The following is an 18,472-nucleotide window of genomic DNA, read 5'->3' as shown; positions in this document are numbered from 1 at the left end:
TTTCTCATTTTCCACGCAGACGCGCGGCGAGATGCCAGTAAAAGTCGCCGCGTCCTCTAATTCAAGCGAACTCCGACGAGAACGCTTTCTTATCTGCCTTGTGCCCCCCCCCCCTCCTCCTCCTCCTCATCATCATCAGTAATAGGATAAGTACAGTATTTGGACCACAGTGGGTCCCCCCCCCCACAAGCCTGCTGGAGGGTTTGAGAGGGGGTGGTCGGCTTTATGGGTTGGGGTGTGTGTGTGGGGGGGGGGTATCCAGAAAAGCAAACAGCCTCTGCATTTGTCTTCTGAAATAGCTTTGGGGGTAAGAAGGGGGGGGGTGTAGAAAAAAAGATGGTTGCATGAAAACTGCCAGCAAGGCCCAGCAATGCAAATTTGGATTTGTATTGAGTTGTGCATATTCAAAAATTGCCTTCAATTGTGTGTCAAGGAAATTTGCCTTTAAATTCATGCACTATCCACTGAAAAAGTAAGAAAAATAACAAAAAAAAGTCAAAAACCTGATATTTGTTCAGATTCATTCAAGAGAATCATGAGCAAATTCCAAAGCCTCGTCAAAATTTGCAATCGGCATCTTTACACATGCGCTTCTACTGTTTTTGTTGTTGTTTGTTTTAGCTGCTAACAATTAAATCAACAAACACCAATCAAAACAATACGCCTGCCGCTTTACTTGGCATACTTTGTGAAAACAGAAACCGCCTCCTTGATTCGAACCATTTCCACCGAGGTGCGCTTATTAATCGTTTCAACAAGCGGACGGCGTTCAAACGTGGCCGCGCCTTTTGTGCTTGGCCTCATTTCGGGAATTAAGCCTCCGCACCACCCTCGTCGCGCTCCACCTTGTTCAAAAGCTCTCGGCGCATATTATTTCCAGCCTCAAACGTGCCATACACCAGCGCCGCGCAGCGCCACGCCGCGCGACTTTATCGCCAGTGCCGATAAGATAAACGTCAGATCTGTGCAATTTAGCTCACTTATCTGGCCCAGCCAGTCAGCACAAGCGAGGCGGGTGTCACTTTTACTTTACGCTGTTTATTTCATTGATTCCATTTGTGGCATTCGCCCGCACAATTGGACCCTCCTCTTGATTTAGGGCGGGTGGGGGGGTGAACCTCAACATCCCCCCCCACTCCACGCACTCATTTTCGCATTCATTTTCCCTCCCTGGCGTTTTTTTCCCCCTCAGAGGGACGACTTTTTTAAGATAAGGCCTAGTGGCTTCTTTAATGTCGAGCTTCAAGTACTCCGACCCGCCCCCCCAACCCACTCTCGCATAATACCCTCGTATGGCCTTCCTACACCATCTTGTATTGTTGCAGGGGGTTGTCATAAATGAACCCTGAGGCAGTAGTTAAGGTGATCACGACAGGAAATCACAAACTAAAGTCCAGTTACGTTGATTGCATGGACTTGGTCCAGTTTGGCCTTGGCGCTAGCGCGTCGGCTTCGTCAGTGTTTAAGGCGGATAAACACTGAGTATCCGAGTACAAACGCCACCACGCCCCGCCCCCTCCCCCTCGTCTTCTAACTGCAGGCGCAGGCCTTTAATTGGTAAAATGCAGATTTTTTTTTTTGATGGGGAGAAGGATTAGGCCGCTTATCGGCGTGGAGTATCTCGCTGCAAGATGAAAAGAGTGCGCTGAATTACACATGCCAACTATGCCCCCCCCTTCTCTTTTTGCAACTCCCCCCTCCCCACAATCAACCACCGCCCTCCCCTCTTCTCGTCCTTTGCCTCGCTTCCCCCGTGCTTTTACAACAAAGCACTTTGGCGAGTGACATCACAAAAGGGTGTGTGATTTATTAGGCGGCCATTTGATAAAAGCAAAACGACGTTGCGGGTCCTGAGGCTTGTGAGGGTGGGGTGGGGGGTGGTTGCCGTGTAAACATTCTCATGCATGAAGGGCCGCGTCCCACCGAGACTTCAATCAGGATGCGGGAATCGGTTACGGTTTGTGCAGCCCGCTATTTCATCCATTGGGCCGTTTTATTCCCCAGCTGCTGTACGGTGAGCCCGCACAATCATGTCAGTCGCATGACCGACAGACAAAAGTTGTTGTACAGTATAAAGCTTGTAACGTGTTCACCCACAGTTGCGATTCGCTCATCACAAATCAAAGCCTTGTGTAAAATGAAAGCAGTGCTTTGGCGTCATCTCGTGGCATCTTATTGTCAAGGAACTATGTAGAAGTGAGTGGAGGCGCTTCATTGTGCTGTCGAATGTAAAAGTATCGTCTCGGCGCCGTCTTTCAACCACAAATATTTGATGTTGCAACATGAGTGCCGCAACTAAGATGCACTGGTAGGCTATTCGTCGCAGAGGAGAAAGAATATATGTTTGAAGAGTATTGTTATTTTGCCTTTCTACATGTGTTGCTGCATTGCTGAGTTCAAATATTAGTTGTTTAGAAGTTTATTGTAAGGTTTAGCGACTTTAATGCTAGTTTTATTAGCCTGTTAGCATTTGGCCTTTTAAGACAAAGTCCTTTGGTTTGGTTAAATACACGAGAAATTCCCATTGTTGGACACCAATTCAACTCGAAAGTCAAGGTGCCACTGTGAAGGTAATTATCAAAAATTTTGGGGGCGGGAGTCTGACTTGCGGTGTTTTGCGTGTGTTGCCCTGGCTCAATGAACGTTGGTGAAAGCAGCGGCTGCATGTGCACACGCGACCTCGGCATCCCCTCCCGTATGCGCTCCCTGTCAGCCGCCTCCCCTCCTAAATCCATCTTGGTGGCGTTTTTACAGTCGCAGTCCGATAAACTGGCAGCGGGAAGATGAATAAGCACCGCGCCGCCGCTATCAGCACCTGTTTGTCGATGTAGCCGGCTCTGCTCAGCATGGAGATTATTGATCCAATAAGAATTGCCATTAGCTTTCCCCTCTCGCTGTCAGTCGGCCGGCCCATGCATCACATCCGTCAAGCGCCTCGTTCATTTGTACAAACGCGCGCCGGCGCGGATCCGTCCGCCACTCCGACGCGCCGTCCCGTCCATCGCTCTCGGGGAGCATATCGAGCGGACGGCCGACAGAACCATCGCTCGCTGCAGGGATTCCCTCGCAAAGCGGTGGCTAAAGGCCCTCCGACCGAGGAGATCAATCTCAAGAGGCGAGGATGTGGGGGCTGGGGGGGACTTCACTAACGCTCATCGACCACACAATCATTTTCCACAGGATTAGTCTTGTTTTGTCACTTTAAAATGAAAAAAGTGCCAAGTGAGAGTAATGGGGGGGCCACTTTCCAATGAGCCCAGTTGTTCTACCACTGTTGCCAAAGTCGGAGGCTTGGTGGGTCGGAGTCGGGCCAAGGGGGCGGGTCAAAGATGCCATTGTCAAGGGATAGGGGCCTCCCCAGTCCGGATGTGACCCTGACAACTCCAAGAAAGCGCTTGTTTTTTGTCTGCAGGCCAGTCGGATTGACTGCTGAGGTCAACACTTGCGGTTTTGTCACCACCATAAGACGCATTTAAAAGCACTTCTTTTTGGTCTCCAAGATGGATGAGTTGTGTATGCAGAGTTCCAAAATCTGTGAATGCCGTTGTGTGATTCTCATGATGCTCCTCCACTAATCAACACTTGTTCGCACTAAACTTGCGCAGAATTACAGCAGACCCTAGTAAAAAAAAAACCTCCAAATAAAAACATTTTTGAGATGAAAACCTTCCCTCGGCTGAAACGTGTTCGTGTGTGTTTGCAGCACATCAACAACGACCACATCCACGGCGAGAAGAAGGAGTTTGTGTGTCGCTGGGAGGAATGCTCCAGGGAGCAGAAGCCCTTCAAGGCCCAGTACATGCTGGTGGTCCACATGCGGCGGCACACCGGCGAAAAGCCTCACAAGTGCACGGTAAGGCTCAACCGACCGACCGTCCGTCCGACCGACCGACTCCTTGTGATATGTTTCCATGACACCGAAAGAAAGTGTAAGACGGATGCGGTCTGGCTTCCATTCCAGTTTGAGGGCTGCGCCAAGGCTTATTCCCGTCTGGAGAATCTCAAGACTCACTTGCGCTCGCACACGGGCGAGAAGCCGTACGTGTGCGAGCACGAAGGCTGCAACAAGGCCTTCTCCAACGCCTCGGACCGAGCCAAGCATCAAAACCGCACGCACTCAAACGAGGTACGCTGAGTGAGCATTGCCTTCGTGTTCCTTCTCTTATATCGCAGTTCAGCGTTCGCCTCATGCAGCCGGTCCGCCGTCCCCCGACCGCGCACATCTCGCTTTGTCTCACAGTGGAGCACTTTGAATACGTTATCTTCTGGTTTTATTTATTGGCAGAAACCGTACGTGTGCAAGATCCCCGGCTGCACCAAGCGCTACACGGACCCCAGCTCCCTGCGCAAGCACGTGAAGACGGTGCACGGGCCCGAAGCGCACGTCACCAAGAAGCAGCGGGGCGACTACCCGCGGCCCCCCGCGCAGCCCCGCGAGCCGGGCGCCAACGGCCAGGGACACTCGCCGGGGCAGCTGGGCCTGGGCGGCTACGCGGACCAAAGGGAGTATAGCAACCACGTTACCTCTAAGCAGGACGACTGTCTGCAGGTCAAGTCCATCAAGACGGAGAAGCCCATGGTGAGACTCGAGCTCAGGCATTGACATAGTCGTCGCTTTTAATGCAACTCCAGTTGGTTTCCCCTTTGCTGCGGTTCAGTTGTCAGGTGGCAGCATCCAAAACCTGCTGGCCTTTTGCCAAGTACAAACACGCAGAAAAAACACGAACCGCATCGGTGGGGAACCCGAATAAGCCCTAAGAGTCTTCTAACAAGTGCATGTTCTCTTCTATCCGATGCTTGGCATTGCGCTTGTTGTCTTCTAAGGACAGTGGGTAATCAGGTGAGACAGGCGTCCTCTTCTTTCACAGTCTCGTGACTCATCTCATCACAAACGTGACGTTTTCATTCATGTTGGCCTTGCCTTCACTGAAGTTCGTGAAGAAGGTTGCTCGCCCTGTGGTTTGCTGCATTCCGCTCTGCACAACAGTGCCAAAGTGTGGATGGTGGACGTATTTGTCGCCCAATAAACTTGGGGGGACTGTGAAAGGTTCCAGGTGGAACACCGGCTTGATCTTTTAGTTTTGCCACTTCCATAAGAACTAATCCATGTCTTTCATCGTTAAAGCCCCAAAAAGCGATGTTGCCACACAAGTAAGTCAGTCTTTGGTATGTCCCGCCCCCCCCAGACGTCTCAGCCAAGCCCTGGCGGTCAGTCTACATGCAGCAGTGACCAGTCCCCCGTCAGCGTCTATCCCAGCAGTGGAGTCCAGCTTACTGTGAGCGCCGGACGCTCGCCAGGGGAGGGGCCGGACGAGGAGGACGAGGAGGAGGACGAGGCGGAGGCTGGTCGACGGGACGGGCCAGCGCCCGTCATGGACTCCACCGTCTCTACGGCGACGGCGGCTGCGCTGACCTTGCGGGCGAGACGTGGCGTGGGCCGCCCCCTGCGCTGGCTGGAGCATTTGAAGAGGGAGAGGCTGAAGCAGGTGAACGGGCCGATGCCTGGCCCGGGGCCCCTGACTCCCCCGCCGCCCCACAAGGGGTCCGTGCTCACCGGCATCCAGGCCAAGGGTGAGTCCTTTCAGGCCTCTGATTGGTTAACATTGGTAATTAGCGAGTGTTGTTGTAAATTCCATAGCTGTGCGTGTGCCCCCTCAGGATGCTGTCTGGGCAAACAGTGGGTGTCGGCCACTCCTCAGCCCCCACCTCCCCCCGAACTGGGCGGCACGACCGAGTTAACGGTGCTCAACTTGCTGCGGGACCGGCGCGACAGCAGCGGGAGCGCCGCCAGCTCGGCCTACCTGAGCAGCAGCCGGCGTTCCTCGGGCATCTCGCCGTGCTTCTCCAGCCGCCGCTCGAGCCAGACGTCACAGAGCGACGGCGCTGCGGCTGCCCTCCACCACCGCCGCCGCCACAACCTCAGCTCCACCGACTCGTATGACCCCATCTCCACCGACGCCTCCCGCCGCTCCAGCGAAGCCAGCCACTACGGCGGCGGGGTGGCGGCAAGCAGTGGCGCACTTTCAGGCGGTGTTTGTGGGGGCACAGGGGGTAACGGTGACCTAGGGGGCTCCCGAGGGATGCTCACTTTAACCCCCGCTCAGCACTACCACCTGAAGGCCAAGTACGCCGCGGCCACCGGTGGCCCGCCGCCCACGCCACTACCCAACATGGAGCGCATGAGCCTCAAGGCCCGCATGGCCATGATGGACGAAGGCGGCACCAACCAGCCTTTGCCGCCCCTCGTCGGTCCGCACCGCTGCTCTGAGACCACCAATGGCTTTGTGGGACATTCGGCCTGCAGGAGGAGGGTCTTCTACCCGGGCGAGGGACCTGCGGCGGGCAACCGGAGGGCCAGCGACCCGGTGCGGACGAAGCCTTCCAGCGTTTGCGTTCTGCCCCCCGTGCAACGCTTCAACAGCCTGAGCAACCTCCACCCTCTTCCGCCTCTATGCCAGCAGCAGTCGCCGCCCCTAGACGTGCGCACTCTGAGCTTGCAGAATTACACTCGCTCCGAGGGTAACCTACAGAGGGGCTTACAGCAGCCCGCGTACACCCCAAGCATCGCGGAGCACGCCGCTTTGGAAGCTCTGGCCATGGAGGGTGACGGGGAGCCGTACTCTCTACTCGGGGATGAAGATATACTTCCAGATGACATGGTGCAGTATCTCCGCTCCCAAGTCCAGGCAGACGGTGGACCATACGTGCACATCGAGGACCAAATCATCTCCGGCGAAAGAGAGAGCTTGCAACGCCCGATGGAGGGAACGGAGGGGGCGAACTTCCAGGCCAACCACTGCCTCCAACAGCAGCAGATGGTCCCAAGAAGGAGCCCCAACTTGCTTCCCATACAGTGGAACGAAGTTAGCTCTGGTAGCGCCGACCGCTCTCCACAGAGGGATCGCAACTGCGCAAGGTGGTCCGGCGGGCAGGCCTCATCGGAGCCTTTCGGCAGGTTCGGAAACATGGTGGTGCAGCAGAATGCGCTGCTGGGTTTCCACAACAGTTGCTCCCAGGCCGACCAGGCGCAAGGCCCTGCGGCGGTGAAGCTTGAGACGTCCCCCAACTCGTGCATGGAGACGAGAGGAACCGCCCTCAACGGCTTGCCCCGACCTCCCTTCCCCAAGGCCTCTGACGGACCTCTTCCATACCAAGCTTCCAGAATGCAAAACCACTTCCAGCAGAACCTCAACAGCAGATTCTCCAGCCACACCATAACTCGGCCCTCCATAGACAATCTCCAAAGCTTCTCCCAAGATAAAGTCCATCATCCCACTCAGCAAGGCCCACGCCCGCCCGTCAATGCTTACCGGAACTTGATGAGAAACCACCTTCTACCCAGAGGCTGCACTGAAATCCCGGAGCAACAACACAATGGTGGGAGCCTCTGTTCCCTGAAACTGGAGGCTCCAGAACATGGATACTTCCAACAAGTCTTCGATGATCCAATTTCCTTCCAGCAAACAGATCCCAAGGTAGCCTCATTCTCCACCGAAGAAGACCACTACTTGCTGGACTCCTTAGATGGCGGCAGCGGTCCGGGCGACTCCATCTCCCTCCTGTCTCCCGCCTCCGACCAAGTGACCAGTACCGTAGAGGGTGGGACAGTAGACGGCGGGATCGTGCCCACGGCGACGTTGGACGACGGCGTCCCTCTGGACTTTGGCGCCATGATGGAGGATGGTTTCGACCAAGGCAGCCTGGTATCGGGCCCGTTGAGCCCTTCCATTTTCCAGGGTCTGTCCAGGACCTCGTCGCGGCTGACCACCCCTCGTGCGTCGGCCACCTTCCCGGCCGTGGTGGCCCCCGGCGTCAACAACATGGCCATCGGTGACATGAGCTCCCTACTCAGCAGCCTCGCAGAGGAGAGCAAGTTCCTCGCCATTATCCAGTAGTCCCCTCTCTCTTCTTGACTTTCTCCTCTTAGGAAAAAAAAATGGTGTATGTGAAGGCAAATAAATAGAACGAAAATGAGGTATAATTTAAGAAAGGTTCTTTTCCAATTTTTTGGAATGAAGGCTGTTTTCCCAGCCCTGTCTTTGTATGACAATATGACTTCACTTCTTCAACAGTATTCTCGCGTATTGTCACTGTTTTTGCTGTACACACCGTCTGCAAGAAAAAAAAACCAACATATGAAGCCGAATAATGCATGTATTCAAGCGGAAACCTTTGTCCTTATAAGCCACTAATTCCTGATCCACCCAGTCATCGCCAAACCAAAATGCCAGACTTGCTGTGTCTTTTCAGGCTCATGATAGAAATGCCCACCAACTCTCTTGTTGCAAAGTGAAACTGGCTCCGGGGGCTGAATTATTATTATTTTATTTTTAGGCTTTTTGGAAATAGCCAAAGTGACCCTCGACTAGCAGCTTCAATTCACACCAAAACAAAAAAGCTTTCCTGCGTCTTTTGAGGCATGGCTTCCTAAGACTTTTTTTTTCTTTTTTTTTTTTTCTTCTTTGGGTTGTCTGATGATCAACATGTCTACTATGTACTTTTTAAGTTTCTCAGTCAAACTGGGTTCGGTGGCTGCATTTTCTTTGGAAGCCCCTGGAAAGAGCCAAAATGACTCTAAAATGGATGCTTTTATTCAAACCAAAATGACCTGATGATTGATGATTTTTGGGCATGGCTTCTTTTTGGGCATTGTTTCTTGAGACTTTTTTTTTTGTGGGGGTCTATTCATGATAGATACAACAACCAAATTTTACCTTGCAAAGTTAAACCGGCTTTGAGGGCTGTATTGTAACTAGCCAAAATGATCCTGAAATGGCAGCTTCAATCCAAACCTAAATTGCAGACGGCCTGCATCTTCCCCGGGGGGCTACTCACGATCAACGTTTCTACCAAATTTCAAATTGATTGGCGAAACTATAGCTTCAGTGGCTGGATTTTCAAGTATTTATTCACTGGTTGCGTCATGTTTTGACAAATTCAGGAAGGCTTTTTCATGGCCCCTGATGGGGGAAAAGAGAGATAAAAAGTTTCCCAGGCCAAGATTTCCTGTCAATCAGGTGATGTTTTTACGCAGAAGTACAGAGGAGAAAAAAATGGCATCAGAAAACAAGGCTAAAACAATCAAGTATTATGATTGAATTTGTCTGGTGCGGTACACCAGTGTATATAATGTAACAGTGTTTTTATATTCTCCTTTTTCAGGTGCTTACTCACATATGTAACTTTTGTCTTAATGGACGCTGACGCTGGTCCAACAGCACATGATTTTTTTTTAAAATGCTGTACAGTGATGTTTGATTTTGTATGATATTGTCTTCTCGAGAGCTCTTAAATGCTGAATGTGTACCGCCGTCAAGTATTACAGAGACGTCGTCGCCAGTGTTAAGTCTTATTGCTGCCTTGCCTTTTATTTTTCATTTTTCAATTGTATGCGTGTGCACAATATCAAAAGTAGTTTAGCGTCAAAGCAATGAGGTACAATCCTTGTTTTGGGTACTTTTTTTTTTGGTATCAGGTCATTGATGTTTTTTCTTTTGTTTGTAATGAATAATGGAAAAAAAACTGATTCCCTTCAAAGGAGGAAATTGCATTGAGGTATGTGCCTTATACGTTTTCGGTAAAGAGAAGACACACTGCCAATTTTCCATTGTGAATAATGAAGAACGAAAAATAAATAAACGTGAAAAAGAACAGAACATTTATATTAAAAATATCCAGTCACGGGAAAAATCCAGAACATTATATTAAAAATGTCCAGTAATGGGAAAAGTCCAGATCATTTTTATTAAAAATGTCCAGTGATGGTAAAAGTCTAGATTTGTCAAATTCATTCTCATTTCATTTTGTTGCCACAATAAACGGTGTTATATATATATATAACACAAATCTATAAAAAATGTCCCTATGTTACGCTTTGTGTAGGAAAAAAAGGGGAAAAACACATCCAGGGGCGTCCTGGCCCCACGCTGAATGGGGTGGGCCTCCCTCATCAGCCCACCTAGCCAATGAGAGGGGCCACTCGCTTGCTCGGCTCTTTTTTAACTTGACTCCAAATGTTTGTATTGTTTTTAATAAACATGGAAATTGTATTTGACTTGATGTGTTTTTATTTCTATTTCTCTAGTTTGAACATGACTCTCACTCACTCACTGTCCATTTTAATAAGGAACAAAACTGGTTTGCAGTTAAAAAAAAATTATACAGTATATAACAAAACCATAGGCGCTTGGTCTCAGGTCAAGCGATGAATTTATGAATTGGTCGTTAGTGTCTTTAGCACATCCTTGTGGCGAACGACCGAAGCATAACCATTTCCGCGTGGTGCAAATAGTAGTGTACCGCCTCTCCACCAGGGGGCGCCTGTAGTCGCCTTGCTGTCTAATCTCGAGAAAGAAGAAGAACCCCTTTGGTTGTGGAAAATGGCCGACGTCGAGGTGGAAATCGCGTCGAGAAGAATGAATAATTTCAACGAGCACGTGTAAGGCTTTTGCTTTATCATTGTCCGTTCATATTTATAACTTTTTATGAGACGGGGGCATATTTCTGATTCGAAACTGAGTGACGTGGGAGGTTAAACAGCGGAACGACGGTCGTGTTGTTTGGATAACACTGCTGACAAGACTCGCTAATGTTCTTAGCTTAGCCGCGTTAGCATGAAGTTTGGCTAAACGTCAAGCAGACGTTGGTATAAATCACCCCGGTGTTGCATCTACTCCGTCGCGGCGTGTGTGTGGATTGCGCGAAACGAGTTTGAATTGTCCAAATCTGGTTGTGTCGATGAATGTACCGGCGATGTTGCCAAACTTTGCTAAGCACGCTTAGCATTTAGGAGCTAACGTGGAAAAACCATCTTGAAACCCTGAAGTTCAATATGTTCGTCACTTGTGTCAGTGAGCAAGGAAAATAACCATTCTTCCGTTTCACTAAAAGCTAATGTGTTTTGTTTTGGTCATGGGAGAAGATCTAAATAGTGCGAGGTCAATCCTCATATAGCAAAGGTTATGCAGTATTGGGCTGAAGAAAACGAGCCTTTTTTGGTTGCCAATGGTTACGTATGTTTGTTTGTGTGAGGGAAGGATTGGTCATCAGCAGATAATTCTTCCTGAAATTGTATTGGTCGCCGTCTACTGCATAATACTGTCAAAGCTATTTTCAAGCAAAAGTTCCATTACTTTGTCATGCTTCTATTTTGTCAGTAATGGTTGAAGTGATTTTGTGATGCAAATTGTGATGATTTAATGTCGGAACATTTTTTCATTCATGGTGTTATTGTTTTGTGGTTTGACGACCAGGAAACAGGAAATGGAAAGCCACGAGAGAAGTGGCAATGAGGACAGCGGAGACGTGTCAGAGGAAGAAGAGGAAGAAGAGGTAGTGAATGTTGTGCACCATTGTCATACAATGCAATACATTGTCTTATAATTTCACTGTGGTGCTCTCACACCGATTTATTTATTTATTGTTCAGATCTTAACTGTGCATCATGTTCTCTCTCCTAGGAGGAGGCTGAGACCAACGGTGCGAAGCCTGAGGAGGCTGCGAAGCAGCACAGCAGCGGTGGTGGAAAACACAAGAGGAAAAAACACAAGCATCGCAGCAAACACAAGAAACACAAGCACGCCACGGAGGAGGACAAGGAGCGCAAGCGCAAGCATCGCCACAAACATAGGAAACACAAGCGCAACAAGGAGGGCGAGGCGCCCTCCGCTGCCCCCGCAGCTGCCACCATCTTTGTCGCTTCCGGCCACAAGAAAAGCGAAAGCTCCCCCTCCTCGGGTAACCCCGGCCTGGATGACCGAGCGCTGCTGGAGGACCTGGAGAAGCAGAGGGCCATGATCAAAGCTGAGCTAGACAGTCAGCTGATGGAGGGCAAAGTTCAGTCGGGCATGGGCCTCATCCTGCAGGGTTACAACTCAGGCTCGGAAGAGGACGCCGGCGAAGCCCGCGTCAGGAATGGAGAGCAGCGCCAGCGGGGCACCTCAGGGAAGGGCATATCCCCCCGCGCAGGGGTAGCTGCTAAATCCAGACGGGACTCCACGGAGGGCAGCAGGACCGCTTCCAAGCGCCACAGCCCCGGCAAGAACACGGAGCGGCCCGCCAAGGATTCCAGGCAAGACAAGGTGAGCAAAAGCGGCAAAGATGCTAGCGTTAAGGACAGAGGCCGCGCCAGAAGCGCCTCAAAGGAGAGGAAACATTCAGACAGCACCGACAGGTCCAAGGGGAAGAGCAGGAAGTCCCCCTCGGAGCAGAAAAGCGCCCGCGCTGAGAAACAACGGCCCTCGCCGCAACGGGACGAGAGGCACGCGCAGGAAAAAGCGCGGCCGCGATCCCGGTCGCCCGGCCGCGAGCGGCTCGCTCGCCCTGACGCCGAGCGAGACAAAAGACCGACCAAGTCGCCGTCCAAGGATGCGTCATCTGGCAAGGAGAACCGATCGCCGCACCGACGGCCGCAGCACAGCCCCGTCCGGAAGCGCAGCAACTCGCCTCGCCTAAGAGACGCGCGCCACGCCTCGGCAGGCGCCGCCGAACGCACCAGAGCCAGGTCGCCACCGCCGCCCCGGCGGGTGCGCTCGCCGGACGTCCGGAGGAGAGAAGCGGAGAGGCAGGAGTCGCCAGTCAGGTGCGTGGAAAAGCTGAGAGTTGCCTTTTGGCTTTTTCTGGCCAGGGGTCGCCACTTAGCGTCACCCACATGATTAGTTTGTCACTATTTATGCTGGAAGATGTATAAATAGCATTCTCCGATTTGCTTGAAAATGAATCGACATTTGGACTGTGGTTTTTAAATGTCTCTCTGTGAACCCCGCACAGGAAACGGCTCCGAGTGGAAGCCGGATCGGGTCGAGACCGCTCGCGAGACAAAAGTCCGCCGGCGTCCTCTCGCCGCCGGTTGAGTCGCTCGCCCCTCAGGCGACGTTCCCCGTCGCCACGCCGACGCTCCCGCTCGTCCCCTCGCCGGCGGAGCCGCTCTCCGCTGTTGCACAGGTGATGATGGTCAAGACGAAGTCGAGCAAAGGAGGAGTTTCTGCAATTTGGTGTGTCTTTAAATAATCTATATAAAAAAAAAATGTCCCGGTCATCAGATCCGGCGATCGAGACCGATATGGGAGGCTGCGGCAGTACCGGCGCTCGATGTCGCGCGACCGGGGCAGGCGGCGGCGGCGCAGCAGAGACGAAGACAAGTTCAAGGGAAGTCTCTCGGAGGGCATGAAGGTGGACCAGGAGTCCTCAGGAGAAGACATGTGAGTGTTCGTGTCAGTTGTGATGTCCACGTTTGGGTTTGGCAAGCCGAAAATGAAACAAGGCACACCGCCAAACACAAACGAGCACAAAAATAGACAGCGGCTGCAAAAGTAGGTACCAGTATACAGTTAAGACTCAATTCGTTATTCATTTCACATCATCATTCATTGCTTTTTTTATTTTTGTTAATTTTTTTTTGAATTTTATTTTTTTCCAGGTAACCATGGCACGCCATTTAACGTGGCTGTCATTTGTAGCGTCATTTGTAAATTGCTAGTCTACTTGGTGGAGCCCATTTCTCTCCCACGCTACTGTTTGATGAGCCGATTTCATTGGACGACGGTATCGTTGCCCCTCCCCGGTCATCTGAAAAGAAATAAGACGCATTTGATTTTCAAAGTACTTTCACGCCACTTACAAAAATGTTGAAATCAGTTATGAAACTGCTCAGTTGCCGTAATCTTCGGATTCTATTTGCAGGTTGGATGACTTTGACGGCGAGGAGGTCGATGAAGAGGCCTTGATTGAGCAGCGCCGACAGCAACGAATGGCCATCGTGCAGGTTCGTCTTTCTGTCTGTCCGTCAGTCCTCCGAACGCGCCGCCGTCGGTTGTCACGACTTTTAAGTCAGCCGCCTCCGTCACGTGTCAGAAATACAAGGCGGCGAGCGAGGACACCAACATGGTTTCGGAGCCCAGCAGCCCGCAGAGCAGCACGCGCAGCCGCTCGCCGTCGCCCGACGACATCCTGGAGCGCGTCGCCGCCGACGTCAAGGAGTACGAGCGCGAGAACCTCAACACTTTTGAGGCCAGCATCAAGGCCAAGCACAACCTCATCGCCCAGGAGAAAGACGGTAATGTTCTCTTGCGCCTTTTGCTCACGCTCATGTCCGTTTCAAAGGCCATCGAGAGGCGAAAGAGTGAAGCCGCAAAACGGCGAGGAATCACTATGTATGTGATGACGCTGACATGTTACACTGATATCAGAGCTTTGAATTGCTTCAGAAGCAAAAGTAGGAACAAGTCACTGGTTTCGTTTGTTTTATAGAATTTGCGTACTGTCGATGGGCCGTTTTTTTTTTCCTCCCCCCCCAAAAAGAAATCACACCACGTAACTTGTTGCACATTATTTCATCAGTTTGAGAAGCTCTGTTCTGGACAGATGCCAGCCAAGTGTCTGCTGCCCGGTGCATTTAATGGTGTATGTGTGTGTGTGTCTCTCCCTGTCGTGTGTTCATTCAGTTGCTGGCTTGTTATCCAAGCAGCCTGGCTGTGTCGGCCAGCTTGCAGCATGTTTTGATCTCTGCAGAGTATGTCGAGCAAAACACATGGCGCAGATATTTATTGAGTCCCGGTGATTCTGCGACAAGTCGAATCCACCGGCCACGCGCACTCACCTGTCGCTCGTATTCTCTCTCTCTCTTGTGGTATCCCCCCCCTGCCCCCTTGTTGTTCTCAGGGGCCAACCCCAAGAAGCCGTCGGCGCCCGACATGTTCACCGAGTCGGACGACATGTTTGCGGCGGACTTTGATGTAAGCAAAACTGGGCTGAAATTAAAGATCGTCCCTGTTGATTGTCGAGATAAATATCCAATTTCGAAAATTCCCCCAATTTTGCAACCCCAATGAAATTGTCAACTTGTCCTGGTGTGCGTGCAGAGTGCCCGGATGAGAGCCTGCGGAGTGGGCAAGGACTTCAAGGAGAACCCCAACCTCAGGGACAACTGGACCGACGCCGAGGGCTACTACAGTCAGTGCGATCCGCGTTTTGGGCGCATGGCAATCTGCCGTCCTCTCACGGTGTGTTTACTCCCCAAGGGGTCAACATCGGCGAGACGCTGGACAAGCGCTACGACGTCTACGGGTACACGGGCCAGGGCGTGTTCAGCAACGTGATCCGAGCCAGAGACACCGCCAGGGCCGGCCAGGAGGTGGCGGTCAAGATCATCCGCAACAACGAGCTCATGTATGGCAGCCGTGTTCCGATCAGTGTGACCACAAGGGGGCTCAAATTGGAAGAAAAATACTTGATTTATACCTAAAAGTTATTTTGTCTAGTATGAATTTGATGACGTCATCATTTTTTTCATGAACCGGTACAATTCATCCCTATGATGCTGACAAGCTGAGTTTGCATGAGGCTGATAAACTCTAAAATTTGAACATTGAAGGCCTGAGTAGTGCTTAAAAATTTCATTTCCACAAATACGTCATGTGAAGTATTTAGCTCACGCCTCACGGTCACATTTGGTGAATGAGAGAGAATCCAAAAGTCTTGGAAATTGCCGCCTCATCGATGGCGTGACACGTCGATGTTCATTTTTGCCACTGTTGTTTTGGTTTGCGTGCGTCAGGCAGAAGACGGGCTTGAAGGAGCTGGAGTTCCTCAAGAAGCTCAACGATGCCGACCCCGACGACAAGTTCCACTGCCTGCGTCTCTTCAGACACTTTTACCACAAGCAGCATCTGTGCTTGGTTTTTGAGCCGCTGAGGTAGCCGCCGAGAAGAAGAAAAAAAAAAGGAGCCTTGCTTCCTTCCCCTCCCCTCAAATATCCTCCATCGCCCTCTCACACTTGTTTTTGTTTTCTTCCCCCTCTCCCGGTGTCAGCATGAACCTACGCGAGGTGCTCAAGAAGTACGGCAAGGACGTGGGGCTGCACATCAAGGCTGTGCGCTCGTACAGTCAACAGCTCTTCTTGGCCTTGAAGCTGCTCAAGAGATGCAACATCCTGCACGCCGACATCAAGCCCGACAACATCCTGGTAAGACGCCGGTGACGCCTCAACCCAACGGGACCCCACTTGCTCTTCTGGCCCCGAAAGTCCTTTCTGATGATTGACTCTCCACTTAGACTTGACATCACTTGTAATATGCTCACACCGTCATCTGCCCAAAATTGACTGACAGCCCATCAGAACTCAACAACAGCTGGTGATTGACTCCTCGCCGAGGAGAAAGAATATATGCCTGGGTTCTATCATAAAGACAAATGTATATATTGTTGCCTTAATTTCCCAGATTGTTGTTTTTTGAGTGCTTTGCTTTTCTCAAAACTCTCTTATTTGACTTTGTGTGTGTGTGTGTGTTTTACTTATTTTTTTATCCCCAGGTGAACGAGTCCAAGACCATCTTGAAACTGTGCGACTTCGGCTCGGCGTCGCACGTGGCCGACAACGACATCACACCGTACCTGGTTAGCAGGTTCTACCGAGCGCCGGAGATCAGTGAGTTCGCTTTCGACCTCTTTAAAAAAATAAAAATAATAAACCGGATAAAGCATTAGTTGGTACTTGTTCTTCACCGCCTGTCAGTCATCGGCAAGCCGTACGACTACGGCATCGACATGTGGTCGGTGGGCTGCACGCTTTATGAGCTCTACACGGGCAAGATCCTCTTCCCGGGCTCCTCCAACAACCATATGATCAAACTGGCCATGGACGTCAAGGGCAAAATGCCCAACAAGGTAGGATGGACACGCAAGCGCCCCTGGCGTTGCATCATCATCATCATCATCATCATCATCGACACACACGCAAGACGCCGGATGACGCAACGGCGTTGCCGCTGTTTCCTCAGATGATCCGCAAGGGCTTGTTCAAAGACCAACACTTCGACCAGAACCTCAACTTCCTCTACATCGAAGTGGACAAAGTCACGGAAAGGGTGAGGTGCCCCCCACACGGGCCTCCGCCGTCACACAAATGGCAGCGAGAGCTCACCAACAAAATGGCTGCGGCGAAAATAATGCCAACTCGCACGGGCGTAAAGAAAAGCGGGCCTCGTTGACTTTTCGCTTTGCGCGCGTTGCGTCTCCAGGAGAAGGTGACGGTGATGAGCACCATCAACCCCACCAAAGACCTGCTGGGCGACATGATCGGCGGCCAGCGTCTGCCGGAGGAGCAGCGCAAGAAGGTGATGCAGCTGAAAGACCTGCTGGACGCCACCCTCATGCTGGACCCGGCCAAGCGCATCAGCATCAACCAGGCCCTGCAGCACGCCTTCATCCAGGAGAAGATCTGACCGCACCAAACCACTTCTGGTGGGCTTCCTTCGCTCAAATGGGGGTCTTTCACTGTAAATACCACACGCTAGCTTCCCATTATCTTTCTTTCTTTCTTCTTTTTTTGTTTTAGTTTTATTTTTTATTTTTTAAAGCGGCCCAGTCATTGTAAACGTCCACAGTGATGCTTTAAGTTAAGCGGCGTGAGACGGGTGTAAATAGTGGACGTCGACGTGCATGCTTTCAAACGTTCCGTGTACAAATGGCGAGTTCGGAAGAATCATTTTTTGTTTGTTGTTGTTGTTTTGTTTGAAGCACTGTGGTGTGTTTGAGGCTCCTCAAGTGCCTCCTCCCGTGACAGCCGACCACTTTGACACTTCTTCGCCTCCTCCTCGTGTACATAGACACCCCTCATCATGATTCTTTGGTCCCCCCCCCCCCCCCCCCACCCGTTCACAATTAGATGATTTGGTCCAATCTCGTGATTCCAATGAAGACTTCACTAGTCGCTGCCCACAGATCTCCTTCACTCTACTTTTTAGTAATAAAAATATTTCCTATTACCAAACTTTGCGTCTCTTTATACTTACACAATCACAGACGTTCAACTTTAATTCGGAATTCTACATGCATGCCCTTCAAGATGCGCATCATGTGATTGATAGTCTTATTAATATTGGCGTAACATGACTCGGCAATTTTAATTGAACATCTGCAACAGGCCTTTCATTGAAGGTGCACCTTTTACTCGGAAGCACCTTTTCGTGCGGAAAATAGCTTCTTTTTTTTTCATTGTTAGCCAAATTAGCTGTTTAATGACTTCTATGACAAAGAGTATGCGGGGGGGCGGGGGCAACATTAAACATCTGACATCTTTGAACCCGCTCAGGCAGCAGATGCGCTCGCTACAATGAGCACGAGGCCATAAAACGGGAAGTCCGGCAGATGCTTGCTGAAAAGGACGTCGTCTGCTCTCCTCCTCTTCGCCGTATTGTCCACGCTGCCACACGGTGCTTTCTTCTTAGCGTATGTTTACCTTTTAGGAAAGTAAGATGGACCCCCTGCTGGACTTTGCATGTGAGGTTTGCTTTTTCATACATCGGCGTAGAAAAAAATAATCTTTGAGGCCTTCCTGCTCAGACGAACAATCTTGTCTCAGTATTATGCCCTAAATACGCGACCACGATGACAAATGAAAATATTCAACATTCGAGCTTTCAATCAAATGTTCTTGGACCTCCTTTTTTTTCCCACTGCAAACATTTGCGGTGCG

General features: G+C 51.0%; 2 protein-coding genes across 4 annotated transcripts in view; both read left to right on the top strand.

Moving 5' to 3' along the window:
* Positions 1 to 10,049, top strand: part of gli3 (GLI family zinc finger 3) — a 75,681-nt gene extending 65,632 nt beyond the window's left edge. Inside the window, exons 11-15 of the mRNA XM_086102496.1 lie at positions 3,704 to 3,853; positions 3,962 to 4,126; positions 4,286 to 4,579; positions 5,187 to 5,571; positions 5,659 to 10,049. Of these exons, the coding sequence (XP_085958622.1) occupies positions 3,704 to 3,853; positions 3,962 to 4,126; positions 4,286 to 4,579; positions 5,187 to 5,571; positions 5,659 to 7,895 (3,231 nt within the window). The 3' untranslated portion in view covers positions 7,896 to 10,049. The remainder of the gene's footprint in view (positions 1 to 3,703; positions 3,854 to 3,961; positions 4,127 to 4,285; positions 4,580 to 5,186; positions 5,572 to 5,658) is intronic.
* Positions 10,050 to 10,352: 303 nt separating this feature from the next.
* Positions 10,353 to 17,767, top strand: prpf4bb (pre-mRNA processing factor 4Bb). Of its 3 annotated transcripts, none has more exons than XR_015099060.1 (17): positions 10,353 to 10,438; positions 11,253 to 11,331; positions 11,460 to 12,580; positions 12,769 to 12,942; positions 13,041 to 13,199; positions 13,681 to 13,762; positions 13,852 to 14,053; positions 14,659 to 14,732; positions 14,859 to 14,949; positions 15,018 to 15,165; positions 15,554 to 15,691; positions 15,808 to 15,961; positions 16,309 to 16,423; positions 16,511 to 16,662; positions 16,776 to 16,862; positions 17,016 to 17,273; positions 17,515 to 17,767. XR_015099060.1 is itself a non-coding variant. In XM_086102498.1 (17 exons), exons 1-16 carry the CDS (start codon positions 10,380 to 10,382, stop codon positions 17,217 to 17,219), a joined length of 3,039 nt encoding a protein of 1,012 aa, XP_085958624.1. In that variant the 5' UTR covers positions 10,353 to 10,379; the 3' UTR covers positions 17,220 to 17,238; positions 17,515 to 17,767. The 3 variants fall into 3 exon arrangements, 2 of the variants coding, with proteins under 2 accessions (XP_085958624.1, XP_085958623.1); XM_086102498.1 differs by having other exon boundaries at positions 17,016 to 17,238; XM_086102497.1 differs by having other exon boundaries at positions 17,016 to 17,767.
* Positions 17,768 to 18,472: the final 705 nt, after the last annotated feature.

The sequence above is a fragment of the Hippocampus guttulatus genome, chromosome 21, assembly GCF_054856545.1.
Source record: "Hippocampus guttulatus isolate MCC_2025c chromosome 21, RoL_Hgut_1.0, whole genome shotgun sequence".
Lineage (NCBI taxonomy): Eukaryota > Metazoa > Chordata > Actinopteri > Syngnathiformes > Syngnathidae > Hippocampus > Hippocampus guttulatus.
This window is presented reverse-complemented; position numbering and strand designations above follow the sequence as displayed.